Here is a 25,681-nt window from a genome sequence, read left to right as displayed (position 1 = left end):
TCACACAAAACACTTTTGGGTGGTGAGCAAGGCATCTCAGGATCATTATGAAGCTGGAGAGAAGAAAGCCTGGGCAATCGTTTTTGACACACTTGGAGCACACTAGCGGGCTGTGTGGGTACAATAAAGTGTTTAAATGGCTTCCTTTCCTAACAGGGAGATAGACCACACTGTTTATTTAAACAAAGATGGCACAAATGGGATGGAGGCCTCACGGCCAGAGCCGAGTGTCCCACGTCTGTGCAGGAGCCAACGCCAGAGACCCCAAGCCCGTAGGCGAACAACCACAATCTTCAATAAACCAGAGTTTTTTTGTTCCTGTATTTAGCTTTTGAGAGAGAGGCAGTACAGAGGAAAACAAGCTGTGATGACGGATTCAGTGAAAAAGATAAAAGTACAACTTCCAGGGCATGTCTTGAGGCCAGTAAACATTAAGCCGTCTCTCGCAGCTCCTGTTAGTCCCAAAGAGGAAAACCTATGTTTGCATTAATGACTGAGCCACTGCAAATGCCTGAGTCAAGGAGGAAAAGAGATTTAATTCTCTTCAGAGCAGTTTACACTTAAGGTCTTAATAATGTCCATGGTATAAAATGACAAACTTGCCACTTAACCTTCTGTTCTCAAAAAATAAATCAAACCATGACTCATTCAACCCAAACCTTAGCTAGGTGGCCAGGTAAGGGGGTCCCGGTCTCCCCTCCCCGCACTCATGGGCATACAACACACACACATGTGCGCGCGCACGCGCGCGCACACACACACACACACACACACACACGAGCCTAAATCCCTCTCCCTAAGATCCAGACACACCCCGCATGTCTGATGTGGTGGCATCTATTTGCATAAGTTCAGCTGCATGGGAGTCAAATGTTCTAAAAACAAAAAGGAAAGATTGGAGCGGGGTGGGGGAAAAGAGGCCAGATCTGTTCTAATCCTTAGCCCAGCTCTGGGGACTTGTACCTGAGCCCTACTGCAGGAGAAACAGATCCTGTAGGTAGAAAATGAAGGACCTCTTTTCATGAGGATCTCTGTGAGCAGAGATGCTTTGTTGACCAAGAGTGAGGCAGAGGAGAGAGGCCTTCTCCCACCTGTCTGAAGCCAGCGCAGCTCTGGCCCCTAGAACACTCAAGGGGGCAGTGCCGCTCCAGCACCTGAGCGCCATCCCCGTCCCCAGCACTCTCAGGAGGGGCGGGGACACGGCAGGGACAGAGGGGAGGCAGCCCCAACCAAAGGGGCTCAGCAGAGATGATGCTGCGGCAACTGTCATGATCATGAACACACATAAGGCCCCTCCCTTGGGACCCCCCAGAAGTGACGGCTGACGCTTTGCAGGGGGCCAAGGTCTTACATGAGGAGCTAGGGTGAGAGCCAGGAAAACCCATCCTGTGGTTGTTGATGTGAACGCTTCTGCTCTCACAGGCGAGTGAGGCTCAGGGAAACTCAGATTACACAGGATTTTTTTTTTTTTCATGGTTGAGAAAAAAATTTTATTTATACAGCATACCTATAAGTTAAAAAGGGGCAGAATGTTAACAATTACTGAATCTAGATACAGAATACATGGGCGTTCATTATACTATTCATTCTAATTTTCTACGTATTAAAATATGTCATAATAAAAAACTGGAACATAATAAAATTAAAAGGGGCCTAAATGCAATGAGGTACCCAAGAACAGGTCCCTGAGACAAAAAAAAAAAAAAAATACATTAGTAGAAAAACTGTTGAAATCTGAATAAAGTCTGTACTATAGTTAATATTATTGTATTAATGGTAATTTCCTAGTAAATGTGCCATGGTTATATAAGATGTTAAGGGGAAGCTGGATAAAGGGAACTCCCTATACCACCTTTGCAAATTTTCTGTAAATCTAAAATTACTCCAAAATAAAAAGTTATTTTTAAAAGGGGGCAACCAGTATATAAAAGCTAGAAGTTTTCATTGATTTTTTTGACAGAATACATGAAATAGGACTACTTCTTAATAACGCTAGTCAATCAATAAGGAAAATAAGTGATCAGTAACACAAAACGTCTGACTGTAGGTCTTCCAAGAAAGGAAAAAGGACTAACAAACAAGAATACAGTGCTTTACCATTTACAGATCTTTCACATACATTCCATTTGACCCTCACAACATCGCTGTGAGGTAGGCAGCACAGATACTATTCCCATTTAACAGATGAGGAAAGTGAATCTCAGAGCAATTGACTGATGTGCCCAAGGTTCTACAGTTAGTAAATGATTTGTATTCATATCAGTCTTTGGCCTAAAAATTCAGCACCCCACCTCCCCTCATACTTGCCTACCTACTTCACAGGGATAACGAAGATAAAATGAATTCAAGGCTAGAAAAATACTTTGAGGGAAAAAATTTTCCACGATATATGGCTCATTCCCCTTCTTGTCCCAGCTTGCGCGTAAACACAGAATTTTATATTGCCTCTGTTCTGTGTTCAGCTAAGCAACTAAGTAAGACGGAGGAACAGTGTGATCCTCTTTCAAGTTACATAAATTACAATCAGGGTAACTGCTATTACAGCAAGTTGAAAAACAACACAGAAAGCCCAATGTGCAACTACACAGGATTTATTGTACCCTTATTTTCATCATTAATTATTCAAGAAATAAACTGCGTCATTGCTTTTATAAACTGCAGGAACTCAATGGCTGCTTACAGCTCAAACAAAGCATATTTCATGATTTAAGTTGATGTATGTAGATTTCTATTCTTTGTTTGAAGTACTAAAACAAAATGGAACAGTGGATCAAACCTAATAAAGCTATTTATCACATATCACCAGCAGGTAGCTTGAAATTATATTAGAATACAGAGTTACTGGGAATTTGCAACTCTGCAAACACATGCTTTCAGTAGAAACTAAGCACTTTCTTCTGAGTAAATCAAGTAAAGGGAGATCCCCCACAGATTGAAGGAGGGGCTTCTATAAAATTGGAAATTGGAGAGTCAGTTCAAATGAATAACACCCCTGTATTCAAAGCAGTACTTCTACTACTGTGCCTTTAAAACAAAGGATTATCCCAGAGGGAAGAGTGGCAAAACCGTACACTGACCCTCTGTCTCTCCATCATTTACACAGAAAGATTAGAAACAGAATAAAGTCAGAAGCTCCCCAGACGTCAAACATCAAATACACCATCATGTATAAAACAGATAGCTAGGGCTTCCCTGGTGGCGCAGTGGTTGAGAGTCCGCCTGCCGATGCAGGGGACACGGGTTCGTGCCCCAGTCCGGGAAGATCCCACATGCCACGGAGCAGCTGGGCCCGTGAGCCACGGCCGCTGAGCCTGCGCGTCCGGAGCCTGTGCTCCGCAACGGGAGAGGCCACAGCAGTGAGAGGCCTGCGTACTGCAAAAAAAAAAAAAAAAAAACCCAGATAGCTAGTGGGAACCTGTGGTTAGCACAGGGAGCTCAGCTCGGTGCTCTGTGATGAGCTAGATGGGTGGGATGGGAGGCAGGGGGAGGTCGTCCAAGAGAGAGGGGATATATGTATACATATAGCTGATTCACTTCATTGTACAGCAGAAACTAACGCAACATTGTAAAGTAATTATATTCCAATAAAAAAATAATAAAGTGGCTGTCGATAGCCGAAAAATCACTTAGGAATTTAGTACAGATGTCTGTCATCCAACTATCTTTTCATTTCAACTATATTTGCCTGGGGTGGGATTTTATTTAAATTCAGGAAGCAGTAAATATAATCAGAGGCTAATAAATGGCTTTAGAGGCTCAGATTACTCAAAGCCATCCCAATACAGCAGGAAAAATATATTCCCCACATTGTCCCCCCTTTTTTCATTATTTCCCCAACCCTCTGCAACCCTGGGTCCATTTTCTATTTTATTGGATATTACTCATTAAAATAAATCACCATCACTTCTGAAACAATTCAGTGATAACCAATCAATAACAAAGGACACACGTTGCCTACTGCTACACTGACAATAAAGACAAACAAAACAAAGCAGTGAAGTATGATGAAGTAAGCAAGGTGCTTCTTAAGAGATGATGATAACCTCAGTAATGTACCAACAGGCAAGAATCTTAAAAGCAACGTTAGTGAATTTCAAAAAGCTCGTTTGTTTTTCAGAGACACTCTGGCTGTGTTTCTCCTATTCATCTTACCCTAGACTGGCATTTTTTCTCCCGTCTCCTCCAGACACCCAATGCCCACATAAGATGGAAATGCTCCTGAAGAGAACAGGCAGCTTCTCTTCGAGCAAAACAGCCTCTATCCGAACACAACAGGCGAAGCAGTTCATAAACCTGACAAATGACCAGCACTTCTGAAAGGAACACCCCAACCAGAATATTCAGAAATGGCATTCTGGGTATTAAGCAATTAAATGTTGCCTAAACTGGGAAGTGCCAAGAACATGCAGTTGATCTGTCACTTCACTGCTTGTCAGCATTTCCTGCCTGCCTTAGGCCTATCATAGGTCACATCCCTGGAGGTGGGCAATTTCTCCTTGGTTTTCTGCTCCCTTAAATAGCCTCTCTTTGGGGGGACCTTATTTCAACTTACTTTTCTAATATTTTGCTAAAGGAAATAAACAGATCAGTTACAAATGGATTATCACTTTGAAATGTCAATAATTAAGAGTATCTGGGTTGCAACAAAAATTGATGCATTTATTTACCATGGAGCAAATAACTTCATTAAAAGGATTCACGTAATCTTCACTGCTCTATTGCCTCTAAGATCTACAACTTTATCATGTGTATTCGAATGACTACAGTGGCAACAACAAAAAGAACAAGTTATAAATCTATTTTTTAGGCCCCTTAAAGTTTAAATGACTAGAAAAATAAGGATTTTTCATTGACCTTGCTTTTGGTACAGATTCTAAATAAGAAAAGATATTGTTTTCATTACAGTAACCCCCCCGCCCTTATCTGTGGAGGATACATTCCAAGACCCCCAGTGATGCCTGAAACCACGGGTAGTACTGAACCCAATATATATATACTATGTTTTTTTCCTATACATACATACCTATGATAAAGTTTAATTTATAGATTAGGCTCAGTAAGAGATTAACAACAATAGCTAGTAATAAAATAGAACAACTATAATAATACACTGTAATAAAAGTTATGTGAATGTGGTCTCTCTGTCTCTCAAAATACCTTAGTGTGCTGTACTCACCCTTCTTCTTGTGATGATGTGAGATGATAAAATGCCTATGGGATGAGATGAAGTGAGGTGAACAATGTAGGCCTTGTGACGCAGGCTGCTATCGACCTTCTAACATATAAAGGAGGACCATCTACTTAAGGTGATCCTGGATCACTGAGCCATGAGGATGTTGATGGCTGGATATCAGGGGCAGATGATGTCAATGGCTAGGGATCCTGGGTGGGACGGCGTGAGATTCCATCACAATACTCAGAACAGCGCACAATTCAGAACCTATGAACTGTTTATTTCTGGAATTTTCCATTTAATATTTTTGGACCACAGTTGACCTTGGGTAACTGAAACCTCAGAAAGTGAAACCGCGGGTAAAGGGGTTCTACTGTAGTTTAAAATGTATTTTCTAGAAAATTCCCCTCCCTTAAATTTGTGTAGTGCTTTACAGTGTTTCAAAATATTTTCACAGATATCACCACAGTTGATCCTCCCCAAAACCTTATGGGATAGCAAATTCCAAAACCAGAATAGGTCAAGGGGTCCTAACTGGATTCGTTACACCCCATCACTCCAGCCACCATTGTTCATAGCCTTGTTCTCATATTTTTAAATCTCATTATGTCTTTCTGCTGCAAATTTAGTAGTAACTTCTTCAATCTTTCTTCTAGTTCATTAATTCTCTCTTAATCTGTATCTTAAATGCTATTTATACCAAACACTCAGTTTTTCATTTTAATAATTACAGTTTTTACTTCTAAAAACCCCAGGTGGTCTTCAGATCTGCCTGTCATTTTTGCTTGATTATCAAAATGCCATTTTTATTTTAACAGAAAGTAACAAGTACTGGAGAGGATGTGGAGAAACTGGAACCCTGTGCACGGTTGGTGGGCGTGTAAAATGTGCAGCTGTTATGGAAAAAAAAATTTAAACAGAATAACCATATGATCCAGCAATTCCACTTCTGGATATATACACAAAAGAAGTGAAAGCAGGGTCTTGAAGAGAGATATTTGTACCCCCATGTTCATAGCAGTGTTATTCACAACAGCCAAAATGGTAAGCAATCCAAGTGTCCAGTGGCTAAGATTCCATGCTCCCAATGCAGGGGGCCTAGGTTCGATCCCTGGTCAGGGAACTAGATCACATATGCTGCAACTAAAGATCCCGCATGCCACAAGGAAGATTCCACATGCCACAACTAAAATCCCGCACAGCCAAATAAATAAATGTTTCAAAGTGTCCATCGGCAGATAAATGGGTAAACAAAATGGAGTATAAATAATGTATCATTATTCAGCCTTAAAAAGGAAGGGGATTCTGAGACCTGCTGCAATATGAATGAACCTTGCAGGCACTGTGCTAAGTGAAATAAGTCAGGCACAAAAAGACAAATACTGTATGAGGCAACTTACATGAGATACCTAGAACAGTCAAATTCACAGACAGAAAGTAGGATGGTGGCTGCCAGGGGCTGGGGGAGGGGAGAAACGGGGAGTTAGGGTTTAAGGCATGCAGAGGGTTTGTTTTACAAGGTGAGAGCAGTTCTGGAGATGGATGGTGACAACGGTTGTACAATATTGTGAACGCATTTAATACCACTGAACTGTACGGTTAAGATGGTAAATTGTAGGTTCTGCGTATTTTACTACAATTGAAAACACTTGTTAAATGTGCGGGGCAATCAGCAGTTCAGAGGACAGAGACCAGGAAGCAGAGGCTTCCTGCGTGTCTACCGCGTGCTGACCTTTGACCTCTGCATCCGCCCCCCCCACTTGCTCTTCTCAGATTCCCCCAGGCAGCACGACAGAATTAGAAATACATAAAGTATTAAATAAAGGACAATTACTATTATTATGGTCTCACCATCATTCTCATTAACGAAACAGAAGAAACTCAGGCTCAGAGCGCTGGACCCATGGTTACGCCCAGCAGTCTTTCCATGACTCCATTCAGAACCTGCGACCACGTGCCCTTCAGGTGCTTTCCTGGGAAATGATGGGTCCTTACTTGCCCTGGAAGTCATAGCCCTGACTTGGATGCCTAAGTATTTCAATCACGAGCTGATTTCTTCACCTCCATAAGGCACAGGTCTGGGTCTCAAAAGATGCTTTGACCAGTACAACTTCTGAGGACAGTTTTTACAACAAGTACTGCCCTACGAGTAGACAAAGGCCACTGAACAGAAGTGTCCGCCCCCTGGGCTCAGTCTCCCCTGGTGACCCAGAGCTGGGACGCCGGGCCAGGCTTCCAGGTCCACTGCAAAAGACAGCTGCTTTCCATGCCATCAAAGAAGCAGCATTCAAAAATCTAACATTTAAATATAATCAGGATTTACCCTTGTTGGAGGCAAAGTCTGGTTTTGGGCAGTAAAAAAGGCTATAATGAGTTGCTCTGATGGATTTCATTCAGGCCTGCTAATGCACTGTCACATCAGTAGAGACTTGATGGGAAGCAAATGTAATCCTTTTAGGACAGATAACTAATGCTCTCCCAGTCTCCCCAGGGTGTTTCTTTATGAGCGGATTTATTCTTTGCTAATGCCCTAAGATTAGTTACTGATGACCTGATCTAAACCCCTAAAAAGTCCAAAAGCTCTCTTTAAACTAAAAACATTAATAGGTGATACTCTCCCATAAAAGAGTGACTCCGTAAGGCCACCATCATTCCACCCCCCAGCCCCCTGTGGTATCTGCATCGCTCCCTTTTGCAGGACGCCACGTCTACACTGCAGCCTTCCAGTGGTTCACAAACTTAGCCTCGCGTCAGAACCCACTGGAGAGTTTGTTTAAAGCACAGCCTGCCAGGCCCCACCCACCACCACAGTTTCTGATTCAGCACATCTGGAAGATGGCCAAGAACGCGTGTTTCTCACGAGATCCTGGGGGATGTCTCTGCCGCTGTTCCCAAGATCGCATGTCACCACCCCCTTACTTTTCCCCAGTCACTTCTGTGGGAATGCTGGACATCCTCTTGGGATGCCAACTCCTCAGTAATTCTGCTCACGTCATGTCTAAACCCCAGTGGGGACCAGGGGCAGCCCAGGTCTCCTCCCTCTTGCGCTGCTCTCAGCTCCTTCTGCCCTTCTTCTGCCCGAGGAGCCTCGGTCAAAAACAGGGTCTAAGGAATGAGGAGGTGGAGGGCGTGCCCAAGGACCTGGTTGGCTCTTTCCTTTTTGCTTCCACACCACCAGAGGGGAGTGAGGGAGCACAAGCCCTCACCAACTCTTTTCCTTCACAAAAGGAGATGTTTCTCTCAGGGACCCTGAGAAGCAGAGGCAGGGGCAAGGCAGGATTGGGTGTTCCTGAGTTTCCTGCCAAACGACCAAACTAATGTCGTCTTAACAGCACTTAGACTCTGAGGCCTGTCTTCAGATACCAGTCCCTTCATGAAACCTTTCCCACCTGGACGTCTGAAGGACATACCTTTTCTGCCTTGTATACATGTATGTCCTTTTCAGTTCGTCCCCTCCATGCCTTATTCCCTTCTGAATTGTACACAGAAAGTACTCATTAAATATTTACTGAATTTAATTGAAACATACTCACAGGTCAGACAGTGAGCACTGTACCATTTCTAAAGCAAGAGTCATAGAAATTATACATCAACAGCATTTAATATGTAGAAAATTGTTTTCAAAAACGAGTCCCCTAAAAATGTACTTCAGGAGAAAGACATGCAGCTACGGACCAGAAGAGCGTTCATAATACTTCTGAAAGTTTCCAAACATTCTACGTATTCTTTCCAGGAGCACATGTATAATATAATACATTTGGCCCCCTAAAAACTGTTAACAGTAAAACGAAAATTAACCTTGGGAAATAATGCAGAAATTAAATTGATTTGCTCGATGATTTTCTTTCTTAGAAGCATGGCCCTTACTTCACTTACATTACCAAAGAAAAATGTAATAGCGATAGTGTAGAGCTTTCCTTTAAAGGGAACAAAAGATGGCAACTCACCTTAGAATTAGTTGTAACATCACATCTTCACAATGTAAACCGATGAGAGTTCTAAATAATGCCAGGGACACCACACAAAGCTGGGAAGCAAGAAAAATATCTCTTTCAGATATTGGAAGGACAGCTCTACTTCACACAGATGGTAAATAAATCAGAATTACAAAATAAAATGACCTTTTTTTTTTTAGCAGTTTTGATTAAGAAAAATGTAGAATTACCCTCCTAATAAAATGCCTGTGCTCATATTTCCAACTTGTAAAGATCCAGATAAATATGTTCCCTACAACTCCCCAGTACACACACACACACACACACACACCATCTCCTACTTATGTCATTTGTTTTCCTAGTTATTTTCAAATACGACACTGGTTATTTGCAAGACAGGGCTAACAGAAAATTGCATATACCCCAGCCATCTCTCTCTCTCCAGAGTCCTCAGCCCTAAGCCTCAGCTCCTCTTGCCTTATCTCTTGGCTTTGGGGCAAACATTCTCCCAGGTTCCATTTCCCATAGTGCTGAGGGACGATGTTATACCTTCCTAGGATGTTCATTAAAAAACAAGATTTCTTGCAGTCTCTGATTTCCAAAAAGGAAAGATAAACTGTCCAACAGAGAAGGTTCCCAAAGGTGCATTATAAAATCACCGTGCCTTTTGGGAGTAAGCTTTTGCTGCTCCATCAGACCACTTAAATAATTTAGGCTCTCATTCTTTGTACAGGAGAATAAGGGCGAGCCTGTGTGCTAGGCAGGACAGGTTTACAAGCTGGTCAATGAAATCCGTAACCGTGTTGTAGAGAAAGAGCTGTACTTGGCGTGCCCCAAAACATCTCTTGTGCTCAGGACAGGTCACACCTTACAGTTAGGAAGAAGCAAATACTTTATTCCATTCCTTCCACGCCTTTGCACATGCTGTTTCTCTGCCTGGAATGTCTTCCTCTGTCTCCTCTGCAGGATAACCCTACTTATTCTCAAAGACTGACTGTAGGCATCACCTCTCCTAGGAAATCTTTCTTCTCTTTCTCCCAGGATTACCACTCAACACCCGCTTTCCCCAGTCCGAGTCCTCTCTATATGTTGCCATAGTAACCTGGGCAAATCACTGTCAAGGGTGCTCAGCACCCTGTATCTGTCTTTTTATTACTGAGTCCAGGGAGTTCATTATTCTACATACAAGTATCTTTTCAGACACATGATTTGCAAAGATTTCTTCTTATTTTGTCAGCTGTTTTTTCAATTTCTTAATGGTGTCCTTTGAAACACCAAAGTTTTTACTTTTTTACAGATTTTAGGTTTCTTCTTGAATCAGTTTCAGAAGTTTGTGTCTTTCGCAGGAATAAAGACACAGACCTACTAGAGAATGGACTTGAGGATATGGGGAGGGGGAAGGGTAAGCTGTAACAAAGTGAGAGAGAGGCATGGACATATATACACTACCAAACGTAAGGTAGATAGCTAGTGGGAAGCAGCCGCATAGCACAGGGAGATCAGCTCAGTGCTTTGTGACCGCCTGGAGGGGTGGGATGGGGAGGGTGGGAGGGAGGGAGACGCAAGAGGGAAGAGATATGGGAACATATGTATATGTATAACTGATTCACTTTGTTATAAAGCAGAAACTAACACACCATAGTAAAGCAATTATACTCCAATAAAGATGTAAAAAAAAGTAAAATTTTAGTAACTATGAAAAAAAAAAGAAGTTTGTGTCTTTCTAGAATTTGCCTGTTTCACCTAATTTATCCAATATTTTGGCATGCAGTTGTTCACAGTATTCCCTTATAATCCTATTTATTTATTTATTAACTACATTTTTTTTATCAATGCATACAGATGTCATTAACTATGAAGAAAAGAGAAGGCATATTTATTACAAAAATCAGAATCATGGTTATTTCTGCAGGAGAGGGAGAGGGCTGTAATCATAGAGGGCTACCGAGGGGCTTATGAGGTGTTGGCAATGTTTCATTCTCCCCTGAATGATGATGACATGGTGTTTTCTTTACAATTAAACTGTATATTTAGGCTTTATACAGTTTTGCTCTGTATGAATATTGTATCTCATTATAAACTCTGACAAGGCATCATTCCACTGGGCAGAGGCTGCAACAGTAGTTCTCAATGTCTGGTCCAAGTCTTCCCATGGGTACAATGGATATAATCCTTTTTAGTTCTATAAGGTCAACAAACAGTAATACCCCCTCTTTCATTCTAGATTTTACTAATTTGACTCTTCTCACTTTTTTTCTTAGTAATCTAAAAGTTTGTCAATTTTGTCAACTTTTTCAAAGAACCAACTTTTTTATGAGGTGTTTTGGTTTGTTTTTATTGAATGAAAGATTCTTTAAATTCTACAGTACTTTTTAATTTTCGAAAGTTTCACACACATTGATTCCATATAATCCCATAATATCCCTTTTCCCCCCTACCCCTACATTGCCCTTCCTTCCTTCCCTCTCCCCACTGGTAACCACGTTTGTTCTCTATATCTGTGAGTCTGCTTCTTTTTTGTTTTATTCACTAGTTTGTTGTATTTTCTAGATTCCCCATATAAGTAATATTAAGACAGTATTTGTCTTTCTCTGTCTGACTTATTTCACTTAGCATAATGCCCTCTAAGTCCATCCAAATTTTGCAAATGGCAAAATTTCATCCCTTTTTATGGCTGACTAGTATTCCATTGAATATATATATATATACCACATCTTCTTTAAACATTCATCTGTTGGTGGATACTTTGGTTGCTTCCATACCTTGGCAAATGTAAATAATGCTGCTATGAACATTGGAGTGCATGTATCTTTTCGAATTAGTGTTTCTGTTTTTTTCGAATATATACTCAGGAGTAGAATTGCTGGGTCATATGATAGTTCTATCTTTAGTTTTCTTGAGAAACCTCCATAGTATTTTCCACAGTGGCTGCACCAATTTACATTCCCATCAACAGTGTAAGAGGGTCAAAGAACCAACTTTTGCTTTTGGTGATTTTCTATTGATTTTGTTGTTTTTCTAGTCTTCATTTCCTTAATTTCTGCTCTAATCCTTATTATTTCCTTCCTCCTGCTTGGTTTGAGTTTGCTCTTCTTTTTCCAGTGTCTTAAAGTAGAAGGTTAGGTTACTGATTTGAGATTTTTCTTCTTTTTTAACGTAGGTGTTTATAGCTATATATTTCCCTCTTGGCAGTGTTATACTGCATCCCGTAAGTTTTGGTATGTTGTATCTTCATTCTCATTTATCTCAAAGTACACTCTCATTTCCCTTGTGATTTCTTCTTTGACCCACTGGTTACTTAGGAGTACTGTTTAATTTCCACATATTTGTGAATTTTCTTTCTGTCAATAAATTTTAATTTCAATCCATTGTGGCCAGGGAACATATCTGGTATAATTTCAATCGCTTTAAATTCATTGAAAGTGATTTATCACATGGTCCATCTTGGACAGTGTTCATTCCATGTGCACTTGAAGAGAATGTACATTCTGCTGCTGTTGGGTGGAGTGTTCTATAGATGACTGCGCTAGGTCTAGTTGGTTTATAGCATTGTTCAAGTCTCCTATTTCCTTATTCATCTTCTGCCTACTTGGTCTATCTATTATAAAAAAGTAAGGTGTTGAAATATCCCACAACTATTGTTGTATCTTCTATTTCTCCCTTAAATTCCACCAGTTTTTGCTTCATAAATTTTGGGACTCTGTTTTTAGATGCATATATATTTATAATTGTTGTATCTTTCCAAGGGATTGACCCTTTATCATTATAAAATGTCCCTCTTTCTCTCTAGTAACATTTCTTGTTTTAAAGTCTAATCTGTGGCTTATTAGTATAGCCACTCCAGCTTTGTTTTGGTTGCTGTTTGTGTAACCTATTTTTTCTATCCGTTAACTTTCAATCTACTGTTATCTTTGAATCTAAAGTGTATCTCCAGTTGGCAGCAAATAGCTGGATCTTGTTTTTTATCTAGTCTGACAATCTCTGCCTTTTGATTGAATTTTTAATCTATTTACATTTAATATTATCATTATAGTTGGAGTTATATCTGCCCTTTTACTTTTTGTTTTCTATATGTCTGATGTCTTTTTGTTCCTCTATTCCTATTCTACTGTCTTCTTTTACATTAAGTGAATATTTCCCCCATAGTAACATTTTAATTCCTTTTATGATTTTTTTTTACTATTTTTTTGAGTTACTAGTGGTTGCTCTAGAACTTACCATATACATCTTAATTTATCAGACTCTACTTCAGATTTATACTAAATTAATTTTAGTGAAATACAGAAATGTTACTCTTATATAGCTCTATTCCTTCTTCCCCCTTTTGTGCTATTACTGTTATACACATTACATCTACATATGTTACAAACAATAACACTGTTAATTATTCCTTTACCTTTTTTTGCATTTTTAATGGGTCTTTCTTCTGAAGTATAGTTGATTTACAATATTATATTAGTTTCAAGTGTACAACATAGTGATTCAACATTTTTATAGATTATACTCCATTTAAAGTTATTATAAAATATTGGCTATATTCCCTGTGCTGTACAATGTATCCTTGTAGCTTATTTATTTCATAAATAGTAGTTTGTACCTCTTAATCTCCTACCCCTATCTTGCCCCTCCCCTTTTCCTCTCCCTACTGGTAACCACCAACTTGTCCTCTACATCTGTTTCTGTTTTGTTAAATTCATTCATTTGTTTTATTTCTTAGATTCCACATGTAAGTGATAACACACAATATTTGTCCTTCTCTGTCTGACTTATTTCACTCAGTATAATGCCCTCTAGTTCCACCCATGCTGTTGCAAATAGCAGAATTTCATTTTTTCTATGGCTGAGTAATATTCCATTGTATATTTATACCACACCTTTATCCATTCATCTGTTGATGGACACTTAGGTTGCTTCCATATCCTCGCTATTGTAAATAATGCTGCTATGAACATTAGAATGCATGTATCTTTACAAATTAGTGTTTTCATTTTCTTCAAATATACCTTTGCTTTTAAAACAATAATTGCACTTAAATAGACAGCCTTTGGAGAGAGGGTTGCAAAGGATTACACTAATGGTATAAGAGGATTTTCAAAGTTAATCAGAGCACCAAACTAAAGAATGACTACCTAAATTCACAACTGCCCAGACGTGCATTTCAAAACACTTATGGACAGAAATATGATCTCTAAATACCCAGACTTGATACACTTTGGTTCCCTGGCTTTCCCTGAACTTAATTAAGCCCATATGTTCCCCTGTACCTTGTCTCCTCAGAAGCACATTCTGCTGGTTCTACAGAAGAAAGTGCCAACCCAGACAAATTGAGAAAAATTGTCCTATGAAAGGCAGTAACTCCCACCTCCCTGACAGAAGGGCTCCTGATAGCAAAACAAATTATCTAGTTCATCTCTTCCCAAATAGAAAAGTAATGGCTGCAAGAAAACAGAATATTCATAATTTTATTCCAAAAACAAACTCTCCTGAAATCTCTCTTGAGCTATAAATTCCCTTCCTCTGGGGCCTTCCTTACCCGAAATGGGGTGTTGATTCGGCTCGTGAGAGTATCTAGGATGTGGACGTTCTCATGCTGGTGCAACAGGATAAAACGGAGGAAGATCTCAAGTAGTGCTGGCTCAGAGATGCTACGCAGAAAAAGGTCCAGATATGCAGTTGTGGTCATGACCTCCTCCACAGTCACCTGGGACCAATGACAGAGTGAGCACAGGTGAGCATCCCCTCAGTGCTCTGATACATGCCTCCTCAATGGCCTCCAGCCTCACCGCAGTGAACCCATCAAGGCAAGAACACGCCTGCCACAAGCACACACTTCAGAGCTTCATCTGAAGCCCATAACCTATTCACATTCCATAAAACCTCATGCTGCTTCCGCCCTTTAATTCAGTAAGGGAAAAGCAAAGGCAGAAAGAAGCAATTCAAGTGTTCCAACGACTCTAATTACCAGATGCAGTTCGAACATCATCAAGATTTTAGCGTGTAATCACAAAGGAGAAAAAAAGATAACAGAAAGTATTTCCATGGTCAGTAAGGGATTAATTATAAAGCTCAGTACAACTTGTTTCATTATTAGTCATTCAATAAACCTTTATTGGGACCTGCTATGTACAGGAGCTAGGAACATAAGAACATATTTTCTGTCTAGGAAGTTGGGTTATATATATGCTCTAGCAAACAAAATAATAATATAATAAATAGCAAATGAGAGGTCCAGACACAAAATGCTGCTGAACACAAGATGTTCAGATATGTTTCTGGAAAGTTGTAAGCCAAATTTTTATAACTGAATAATATATATATATAAGTATTATTTATAAAGTGCTATAAGAGTTTACTGCTTATGAAGTAACTGTGACTTTTTTTAATAACACAGATTACTATTTTCTATGTGGGGTGATTTTCCCACGTAGTAAAACGTTGATCTTTCAGGAAATAGAACCCTCTGAACAGTCAAGTTTTTCAAAGAGCTGAGAATTTGATCCTTAAAGCATCAAAATTTTAATTTTACACGTTTATTGGGAATATTTTAAGAGCTAATATACGTTTCTTCGTCCTCCTAAAAGCAGCATAGGGGTCATCAATTGCCTTGCCACCTGTAATACAGAAAGACTCAAACAGGGGTACGTGAAAATCACCAGGGAAACAGTTCAAAATTTCAGATTCCAACCTTATCCCCTAGAAAGCTTAGAAATCTCCCCTGCCATGAGTCTACTGCACCTGATGCTAAAGGAAACAGATGGTGATAATTTTTGAGTGATTACATCTTTTCTTTTCCAGTATTCCATCTTCTTTCTTCCTCCCTTTAAAAGCATTAACTGTCACTTTATCATACTGTTACTGGGCCATTCCTTTAAAAATCCATTCTTCTTCTCCTTTTCTGCCTTCAAAATCCACAAATCGGTTTAGAAACCATATCTCCAGACCTGCTATATAAGTGTAGATAGGCCTTGCGTGGATGCATCTGTGCAAAAAAGCTTAAATTACTTTTACGAATTTCTTGGTTCTTAGGGATGTTCTAGATAGATGCGTTCAAATAGATAAGATAATACCAAACCAGTTCTGTCTGTTTTCTTTATTCTAAGCACGGCCCCTATAGGACATCTGAATCCACTCTCAGAATCTATGGACAGCTCACCCGGCAGTACCGTGAGTGGCCCGAGCACTGCGTCGAGCCCTTCGCTCCCCCACTCAGAGCCAATCCTGTGAGCCCTCAAACACTCAACACACCCCTGTGTCATCTGGCCAACGGTAAAGGGCTCTCCGTGGCCCAAATATAGCAAAGGAAATAGGTAAGCATCAACCGCACGGCAGATAAATTACCTCGAGAAGAGTGCTTCACGTGGGCTGCCCTGCTTCTGAAACAAACTGCTCCTATCCTGTGTTTTCCCATGTTCGCTAGTCCCAGGCGCACAGCACTTGTAATACTGTCCTGGGACACAAGCTGTGACTTTTTCTTTATTACTCCAGCGCAATGCAAAGAGCCTAGCGCATAGAAGGTACTTAATAAGCGTTTCCTGAACAAATGACAATCCCCAAGGACCTAGCAATTTACATCTGTCAGAGTTGAGCTTAAGTTTTTAATTCCTCCCTCTTCTCTGCATGAGATCTGAAGGCCCCAGTGAGTGGGGATATTTCTTTATAAAGACCTATAGAATAACTGATGTCACCAGTATAGCTAAGGGGGAAAGCCTTTAGGCAAAAATCTAATTCCCTAACAATCTTGATCACTAGAAAATAACTAGCACTAATCATTCCAAAGGGGCCTTGCATGTAGTTCCTGCAATACCGTTTTTTCAACTTACCTATGGAGTGCTGCTAAGCTGACACGTCACACAGAATTCCAGGAGCTGCCTCTGCATCAGTAATGCAGCATGAGTTTTTCCCCCCTTAAGTTACGCATGACAGTAATAAGCTCAGAAGCACAGCAATAAACTCTTTAGAATCTAAATCTCAGTCTTCAGGGCCTGGCATGAAAGAAGGGAATTAAGCATCTATTGTTTACTACTCTTAAGCTGGATAAATGAAAAGATTTTTTTTTTTAAGAAATCCAAGCTGTCATTTATACGCTAAGAGGATTTAAGAAAGCACTTGGAGGGGCGGCACTTACATAACATGCTATAAATATTAAAAGCCCAATTCTATTAAGCATCAAGCTGCAAAGTCTTTATAAATTGAGGTCACACTCATCTTAAACTAATACCCCAACCAAGAAAATCTGGTTCCATTCTCTATCCATCTCTTCCCTCCTCCATATTCTCAGAGCCCTTAGAAGCCTTTTATCCCAGAAAATCTTATCCTGCCCCATTACCTTACTTCTCAGAAACTTCCTCTAATCCTCCACATAGGTAACCTCCTTAGTGAGAAAGACACTAGAGCCTAAGTGTGATCACTTGAAAGCTAACGATGAACCACCACGGGAAGGCGGCTCTGCTGGGAAGACTGTAAAACTCAGGTTCCCCTGACGCCCCAAACAGCAAGTACCAGCAAAACGGGAGAGCAACCTCCTCCTCGTGGTCCAATTAGGAAGGACAATCGGCTGCTGATGTAAGGAGGACCTTCTGCCTTATGGCTGACTGTCAATATTTATTGACCTGTTCTATAAAGAACTGCAGGTAGCTATGAATCTACATAGAAATTCTACTAGAAACGGTAAATGAGGTTCTACCACATAATATGCAATAATAAAGCTTAAGAATGCTAAAGCTTAGGAACGTTCTTTCTTCTTAAAGGCAGACCAATGGCGGCAATGACCTAAGGAAAACTCGGTTCCCACAAACAAATAATTATACTTGACAAGAGAGGTACAACCATGAACCCAAACAGCATATCTGTTTAGGCACTTTCACATGCTTCCTTGTCAGCCCAAGTGCTAGAATGGAGCTCTGACTCAGGTACTTAATTTTACTGCTATCCAGTCCAGTTTAGTCTACTCTTTGAAATCTCTTTCCTGGCCACCTTCTCCACCTCCACCAGCTCTTACCTGAGCCCTCCTTCATGCCAAGTGCCCTTTACCAATCCCTTAAACTGGTGTTTTTCAAACAACAGTTTGAGACCTAAAAGTGGGTAGTAAAATCAAGGTATTGGTCCACTCATGGTTTAGACCAGATTCAAATGGAAAATATTAGAGTACACTGCACGTAGCATGAGTAACTACTGTTTTGTGAAACTTTGGTATACATATTTTCTTCAAACTATATGTAATACAATATATTATGTATGTGACTTCTTACATGTTCAATAAAAAAATACACACACACGCAAATGTATAAAATAAATTTCTGGCCATGAGTTACAGTCAAAACTATCTGAAAACCACTGAAGTAGTACTGCAGTAACCCAACAAATTCACAGTCCTTTCTGCCATCCCTTCCCCACCAGTTCCTTCTACTCCAGGCCATCACCCAGCATGGCCTGAATCTGGGTGAAGTGCATGTACAGTTGAGTTCGGTTCTCTGAACAGAATTTACAGTCAGTCTACTCCTTTTTATTCGAGCCTAAGAGCTCCAACAGTGCATTTTTATTTTTTAATGAAAATTTCAAGTTTGTCAGAAGTGGACAAAATAGAAGTTTTGTTTTCTTTGAAAAAAGGGGGTGAGTGGGAAGGGAGGAGTTGACACTGTGCGTCACATTCCACTTCTACAAAGTCAAAACTCTCTCAAAAGTGAAGGCTAGAACCAAGCCCAGACGTCATGCCCACTTAATGCACAGCGCAGGAGGGAAACTGAGCATATAGACATCTTGACCTTTCTGTAATCAGCTCCAGTTGGGCAATTCCATCTGCATCTAAATTAGCACCAGAATCCTCGCTGTAATGGCAGGTTTATTGTCTGTCCTGAAAAATATATTTCCCACCTGCTAATTGGGTGTGTGTGTGTGTGTGTGTGTGTGTGTGTGTGTGTGTGTGATATCTAGTCACACTGGGACAAACAGATGGGTCCTACCTTCTGTCGCCCAGGGAGGTGTCAGCCAGTGGGATCAGGTGACTGTAGCACCCTCTCCAAGTTAGAAGCCACCCTTCCTTGGCTAGTCCTTTGGTGTAGAGGAGAAAACTAGACAAGCTAGGGTTCCTCTGGGTCCTCTGTGAGCCCTCAGCCCCAGCGGCTCCACCCAGAGAGCAGGAAACAAGGAGACCAGGGGTCCTCTGCCCACTGAAAGCAGCAGCGGGGAAGGAAAGATGAGGCTGGATTGCATGAAACAGGGGAACACAGGCTAAGACCCTTCCTGCTGCTGCCAGAGAAAGACAAGCTAACAGACAGGCAGGAGGCATGTCCACCCAAGTGCTGTCAAGGGCGGCAGCTGGATGGGCTCTTCCCATGCATCTCCTTCCCTCCAAGGATACAGAGCACAAGGAACATTCAGGAACAGAGGGAAGACAGTCACCCTGGTTCTCAGGGAGCGGCCCCACTGTTTCAGTCAAATTCAGGACAGAAAACATTCAATGATTCCAAGTCTGAAAAGAGTCTGCAGTTGAGGACTGAGGCTCCCTCCTGCCTGGCTCCTTCTGCTTCTCGACCCGCAGGCACTCACTGCATTGACCCCACTGCCAGAGGCAGGCAGGGGGCCGTGAGTGGACATAACATCCAAAATCCATGTGTGGCTATTCATTCCTAAAACACCTGAGGAAGGAGGAGATTACAGTGATGGCTACAATGACTTCAGCAACACAGCTTTAGGAAAAGATGTTAAAAATAAAGCCAGTCTCTGCCTCTTTTCCCCAGCATTTCCTCAATGTATCTGTAATACATTAAACATAATCATTAATTAAATCAATTAAATATTAATTGACTAATTACCTATGATAGGGACTAATCTCCACCGGGGCGGGTGGAGGCTGGGAGCTCTTACGTATGATAAACCTCTCCCTGGAGAAGTCAACAAATTATTTCTAGAGCCTTTCTTTTCCTATTCTATGTGTGTATAATCTGTATCCTACTACTTCATTATAATGTAACCTATCAGAGTATAATTCAATATATGATCCGTTATATTTGAACCACATCCAATAGAATTTTGTTATTGAAATATTCCAAATATCACTAAGAAAGGTATTTCATAGCATGGCTTTCAGGTCAGAAATAACAAACTAAATATATTTTAAAATAAAATAAAATATATTTTAGCTTAGAAGCAGAGATCTGAAGAGTATTCCAATGATAATTTGATCCATCCCTTTCCTGTTACTAATTGTTCCTGTTACTAATTGTTCCAGAAAGATTCTTCTTAGTTGCAATACAAAGAACTACAAAGACAACAAGGCAGAAGAGTAAGACGTGGAGATCACCCTCCTCCCCACAAATACATCAGAAGTACATCTACACGTGGAACAACTCCTACAGAACACCTACTGAACACTGGCAGAAGACCTCAGACCTCCCAAAAGGCAAGAAACTCCCCACATACCTGGGTAGGGCAAAAGAAAAAACAGAGACAAAAGAATAGGGACGGGACCGCACCAGTGGGAGGGAGCTGTGAAGGAGGAAAGGTTTCCACACACTAGGAAGCCCCTTCGCGGGCGGAGACTACGGGTGGCGGAGCCGTGAGCTTCGGAGCCGTGGAGGAGAGCGCAGCAACAGGGGTGCGGGGGGCAAAGCGGAGAGATTCCCGCACAGAGGATCGCTGCCGACCGGCACTCACCAGTCCGAGAGGCTTGTCTGCTCACCCGCCGGGGCGGGCGGGGCTGGGAGCTGAGGCTCCGGCTTGGGAGGTCAGATCCCAGGGAGAGGACTGGGGTTGGCTGCGTGAACACAGCCTGAAGGGGTTAGTGCTCCACGGCTAGCTGGGAGGGAGTCCGGGAAAAAGTCTGGAGCTGCTGAAGAGGCAGGAGAGCATTGTTTCGGGGGCAATGAGAGGGGGTGCAAGGAGAGGGGATTAAGAGCACCGCCTAAACGAGCTCCAGAGACGGGCGTGAGATGCTAAGGCTGGTGCTGCCGCCACCAAGAAGCCCGTGTGCGAGCACAGGTCACTATCCACACCTCCCCTCCCGGGAGCCTGTGCAGCCCGCCACTGCCAGGGTCCCGTGATCCAGGGACAACTCCCCGGAGAGAACACATGGTGCGCCTCAGGCTGTTGCAATGTCACGCCGGCCTCTGCCGCGGCAGGCTCATCCTGCATCCGTACCCCTCCCTCCCGCCGGCCTGAGTGAGCCAGAGCCCCCGAATCAGCTGCTCCTTTAACCCCGTCCTGTCTGAGTAAAGAACAGATGCCCTCTGGTGACCTACACGCAGAGGTGGGGCCAATCCAAAGCTGAACCCCAGGAGCTGGGCAAACAAAGAAGAGAAAGGGAAATCTCTCCCAGCAGCCTCAGGAGCAGCAGATTAAATCTCCACAATCACCTTGATGTACCCTGCTTCTGTGGAATACCTGAATGAACAACAAATCAGTCCAAAATTGAGGTGGTGGACTTCGGGAGCTACAACATATATTTTTTTCCTTTTTCTCTTTTTGTGAGTGTGTATGTGTATGCTTCTTTGTGTGATTTTGTCTGTATAGCTTTGTTTTTATTTGTCCTATAGTTCTGTCTGTCCGTTTTTTGGGTTTTTTTTAGTATAGTTTTTAGCGCTTGTTGTCATTGGTGGATTTGTTTTTTGGTTTGCTTGCTCTTCTTTCTTTTTTTTATTACTTTTTAATTTTTTTATTTTTAATAATTATTTTTTATTTTAATAACTTTATTTTATTTTTCTTTCTTTTTCCTCTCCCTTTTCTTGTGAGCCATGTGGCTGACAGGGTCTTGGTGCTCCCACCAGGTGTCAGGCCTGAACTTCTCAGGTGGGAGAGCCGAGTTCAGGACATTGGTCCACCAGACACCTCCCAGCTCCACGTAATATCAAACAGCGAAAGCTCTCCCAGAGATTTCCATCTCAACACTAAGACCCAGCTCCACTCAACGACCAGCAAGCTACAGTGCTGGACACCCTATGCCAAACAACTAGCAAGACAGGAACACAACACCACCCATTAGCAGAGAGGCGGCCTAAAATCATAATAAGGTCACACACACCCCAAAACACACCACCAGATGCAGTTCTGCCCACGAGAAAGACAAGATCCAGTATCATCCACCAGAACACATGCACTAGTCCCCTCCACCAGGAAGCCTACACAACCCACTGAACCAATCTTACCCACTGGGGGCGGACTTCCAAAAACAAAGGGAACTACGACCCTGCAGGCTGCGAAAAGGAGACCCCAAACACAGTAAGTTAAAAAATGAGAAGACAGAGAAACACACAGCAGATGAAGGAGCAAGGTAAAAACCCACCAGACCAAACAAATGAAGAGGAAATAGGCAGTCTGCCTGAAAAAGAATTCCAAGTAATGACAGTAAAGATGATGCAAAATCTTGGAAATGGAGAAAATACAAAAAACATTTAACAAGGGCCTAGAAGAACTAAAGAGGAAACAAACAATGATGAACAACACAATAAATGAAATTAAAAATTCTCTAGAAGGAATCAATAGCAGAATAACTGAGGCAGAAGAATGGAGAAGTGACCTGGAAGATAAAAGAGTGGAAATAATGACTGCAGAACAGAATAAAGAAAAAAGAATGAAAAGAATTGAGGACAGTCTCAGAGACCTCTGGGATAATAGTAAACACACCAACATTCGAATTATAGGGGTCCCAGAAGAAGAACAGAAAAAGAAAGGGACTGAGAAAATATTTGAAGAGATTGTAGTTGAAAACTTTCCTAAAATGGGAAAGGAAATAGTTAATCAAGTCCAGGAAGCACAGCGAGTTCCATACAGGATAAATCCAAGGAGAAACACGCCAAGACACATATTAATGAAACTATCAAAAATTAAATACAAAGAAAAAATATTAAAAGCAGCAAGGGAAAAACAACAAATAAAATACAAGGGAATCCCCATAAGGTTAACAGCTGATCTTTCAGCAGAAACTCTCCAAGCCAGAAGGGAGTGGCAGGACATCTTTAAAGAGATGAAAGGGAAAAACCTACAACCAAGATTGCTCTACCCAGCAAGGATCTCATTCAGATTAAACAGAGAAATTAAAACCTTTACAGACAAGCAAAAGCTAAGAGAATCCAGCACCACCAAACCAGCCTTAAATGCTAAAGGAACTTCTCTAGGCAGGAAACACAAGAGAAGGAAAAGACCTGCAATAACAAACCCAAAACAATTAAGAAAATGGTAATAGGAACATACATATCGATAATTACCTTAAATCCAAATGGATTAAATGCTCCAACCAAAAGACACAGACTGGCTGAATGGATACAAAAACAAGACCCATATATATGCTGTTCACAAGAGACCCACTTCAGACCTAGGGACACATACAGACTGAAAGTGAGGGGATAGAAAAAGATATTCCATGCAAATGGAAATCAAAAGAAAGCTGGAGTAGCAATTCTCATATCAGACAAAATACACTTTAAAACAAAGACTATTACAAGAGACAAAGAAGGACACTACATAATGGTCAAGGGATCAATCCAAGAAGAAGATATAACAATTGTAAATATTTATGCACCCAACATAGGAGCACCTCAATACATAAGGCAAAATCTAACAGCCATAAAAGAGGAAATCAAGAGTAACACAATCATAGTAGGAGACCTTAACACCCCACTTTCACCAATGGACAGACCATCCAAAATGAAAATAAATAAGGAAACACAAGCTTTAAATGATACACTAAAGAAGATGTACTTAATTGATATTTATAGGACATCCCATCCAAAAACAACAGAATACACTTTCTTTTCAAGTGCTCATGGAACATTCTCCAGGATAGATCATACCTTGGGTCACAAATCAAGCCTTGGTTAATTTAAGAAAATTGAAATCGCATCAAGTATCTTTTCCAACCACAACGCTATGAGACTAGATATCAATTACAGGAAAAACACCTGTAAAAACTACAAACACATGGAGGCTAAACAATACACTACTTAATAACCAAGAGATCACTGAAGAAATCACAGAGGAAATCAAAAAATACCTAGAAACACATGACAATGAAAACACAACGACCTAAAACCTATGGGATGGAGGAAAAGCAGTTCTAAGAGGGAATTTATAGCAATACAATCCCACCTCAAGAAACAAGAAACATCTCAAACAGACAACCTAACCTTACACGTAAAGCAATTAGAGAAAGAAGAACAAAAAAACCCCAAAGTTAGCAGAAGGAAAGAAATCATAAAGATCAGATCAGAAATAAATGAAAAAGAAATGAAGGAAACAATAGCAAATCAGTAAAACTAAAAGCTGGTTCTTTGAGAAGATAAAGAAAATTGATAAACCATTAGCCAGACTCATCAAGAAAAAAAGGGAGAAGTCTCAAATCAATATAATTAGAAATGAAAAAGGAGAAGTAAGAACTGACAGTGCAGAAATACAAAGGATCATGAGAGATTGCTATAAGCAACTCTGTGGCAATAAATTGGAGAACCTGGAAGAAACAGACAATTATAGAAAAGCACAACCTTCCAAGACTGAACCAGGAAGAAACAGAAAATATAAACAGACCAAGCACAAGCACTGAAATTGAGACTGTGATTAAAAATCATCCAACAAACAAAAGCCCAGGACCAGACGGCTTCACAGGCGAATTCTATCAAACATTTAGAGAAGAGCTTACACCTTTCTCAAACTCTTCCAAAATATAGTAGAGGGAGGAACACTTCCAAATTCATTCTATGAGACCACCATCACCCTGATACCAAAACCAGACAAAGATGTCACAAAGAAAGAAAACTACAGGCCAATATCACTGATAAACATAGATGCAAAAATGCTCAACAAAATACTAGCAAACAGAATCCAACAGCACATTAAAAGGATCATACACCATGATCAAATGGGGTTTATCCCAGGAATGCAAGGATTCTTCAATATACACAAATCAATGTGATACACCATATTAACAAACTGAAGGAGAAAAACCATATGATCATCTCAATAGATGCAGAAAAAGCTTTCAACAAAATTCAACACCCAATTATGATAAAAACCCTCCAGAAAGTAGGCACAGAGGGAACTTACCTCAACATAATAAAGGCCATATATGACAAACCCACAACCAACATCGTTCTCAATGGGGAAAAACTGAAACCATTTTCACTAAGATCAGGAACAAGACAAGGTTGCCCACCCTCACCACTATTATTCAACATCGTTTTGGAAGTTTTACACACAGCAATCAGAAGAAGAAAAAGAAAGAAAAGGAATCCAAATTGGAAAAGAAGAAGTAAAGCTGTCACTGTTTGCAGATGACATGATACTAAACCCAGAGAATCCTAAAAATGCCACCAGAAAACTACTAGAGCTAATCAATGAAAGCAGCAGGATACAAAATTAATGCACAGAAATCTCTTGCATTCCTATATATTAATGATGAAAAATATGACAGAAAAATTAAGGAAACGCTCCCATTTACCACTGCAACAAAAAGAATAAAATGCCTAGGAATAAACCTACCTAAGGAGACAAAAGACCTGTATGCAGAAAACTATAAGACACTGATGAAAGAAATTAAAGATGATACCAACAGATGGAGATATACACCATGTTTTTGGATTGGAAGAAT

General features: G+C 40.8%; 1 protein-coding gene across 14 annotated transcripts in view; it reads right to left on the bottom strand.

Annotated features, from left to right (window-relative positions):
- The window catches only part of FHIP1A (FHF complex subunit HOOK interacting protein 1A), a 282,286-nt gene that overhangs the window by 26,725 nt on the left and 229,880 nt on the right, over positions 1-25,681 (bottom strand). For all 14 annotated transcript variants that reach the window (XM_060147763.1, XM_060147755.1, XM_060147757.1 and 11 more), the window contains 2 exons: positions 14,642-14,809; positions 9,121-9,200 (listed from right to left, as the gene is read on the bottom strand). In XM_060147763.1, coding sequence (XP_060003746.1) covers positions 9,121-9,200; positions 14,642-14,809 — 248 coding nt within the window. The remainder of the gene's footprint in view (positions 1-9,120; positions 9,201-14,641; positions 14,810-25,681) is intronic.

This window comes from Lagenorhynchus albirostris, chromosome 4 (genome assembly GCF_949774975.1).
Source record: "Lagenorhynchus albirostris chromosome 4, mLagAlb1.1, whole genome shotgun sequence".
Lineage (NCBI taxonomy): Eukaryota > Metazoa > Chordata > Mammalia > Artiodactyla > Delphinidae > Lagenorhynchus > Lagenorhynchus albirostris.
This window is presented reverse-complemented; position numbering and strand designations above follow the sequence as displayed.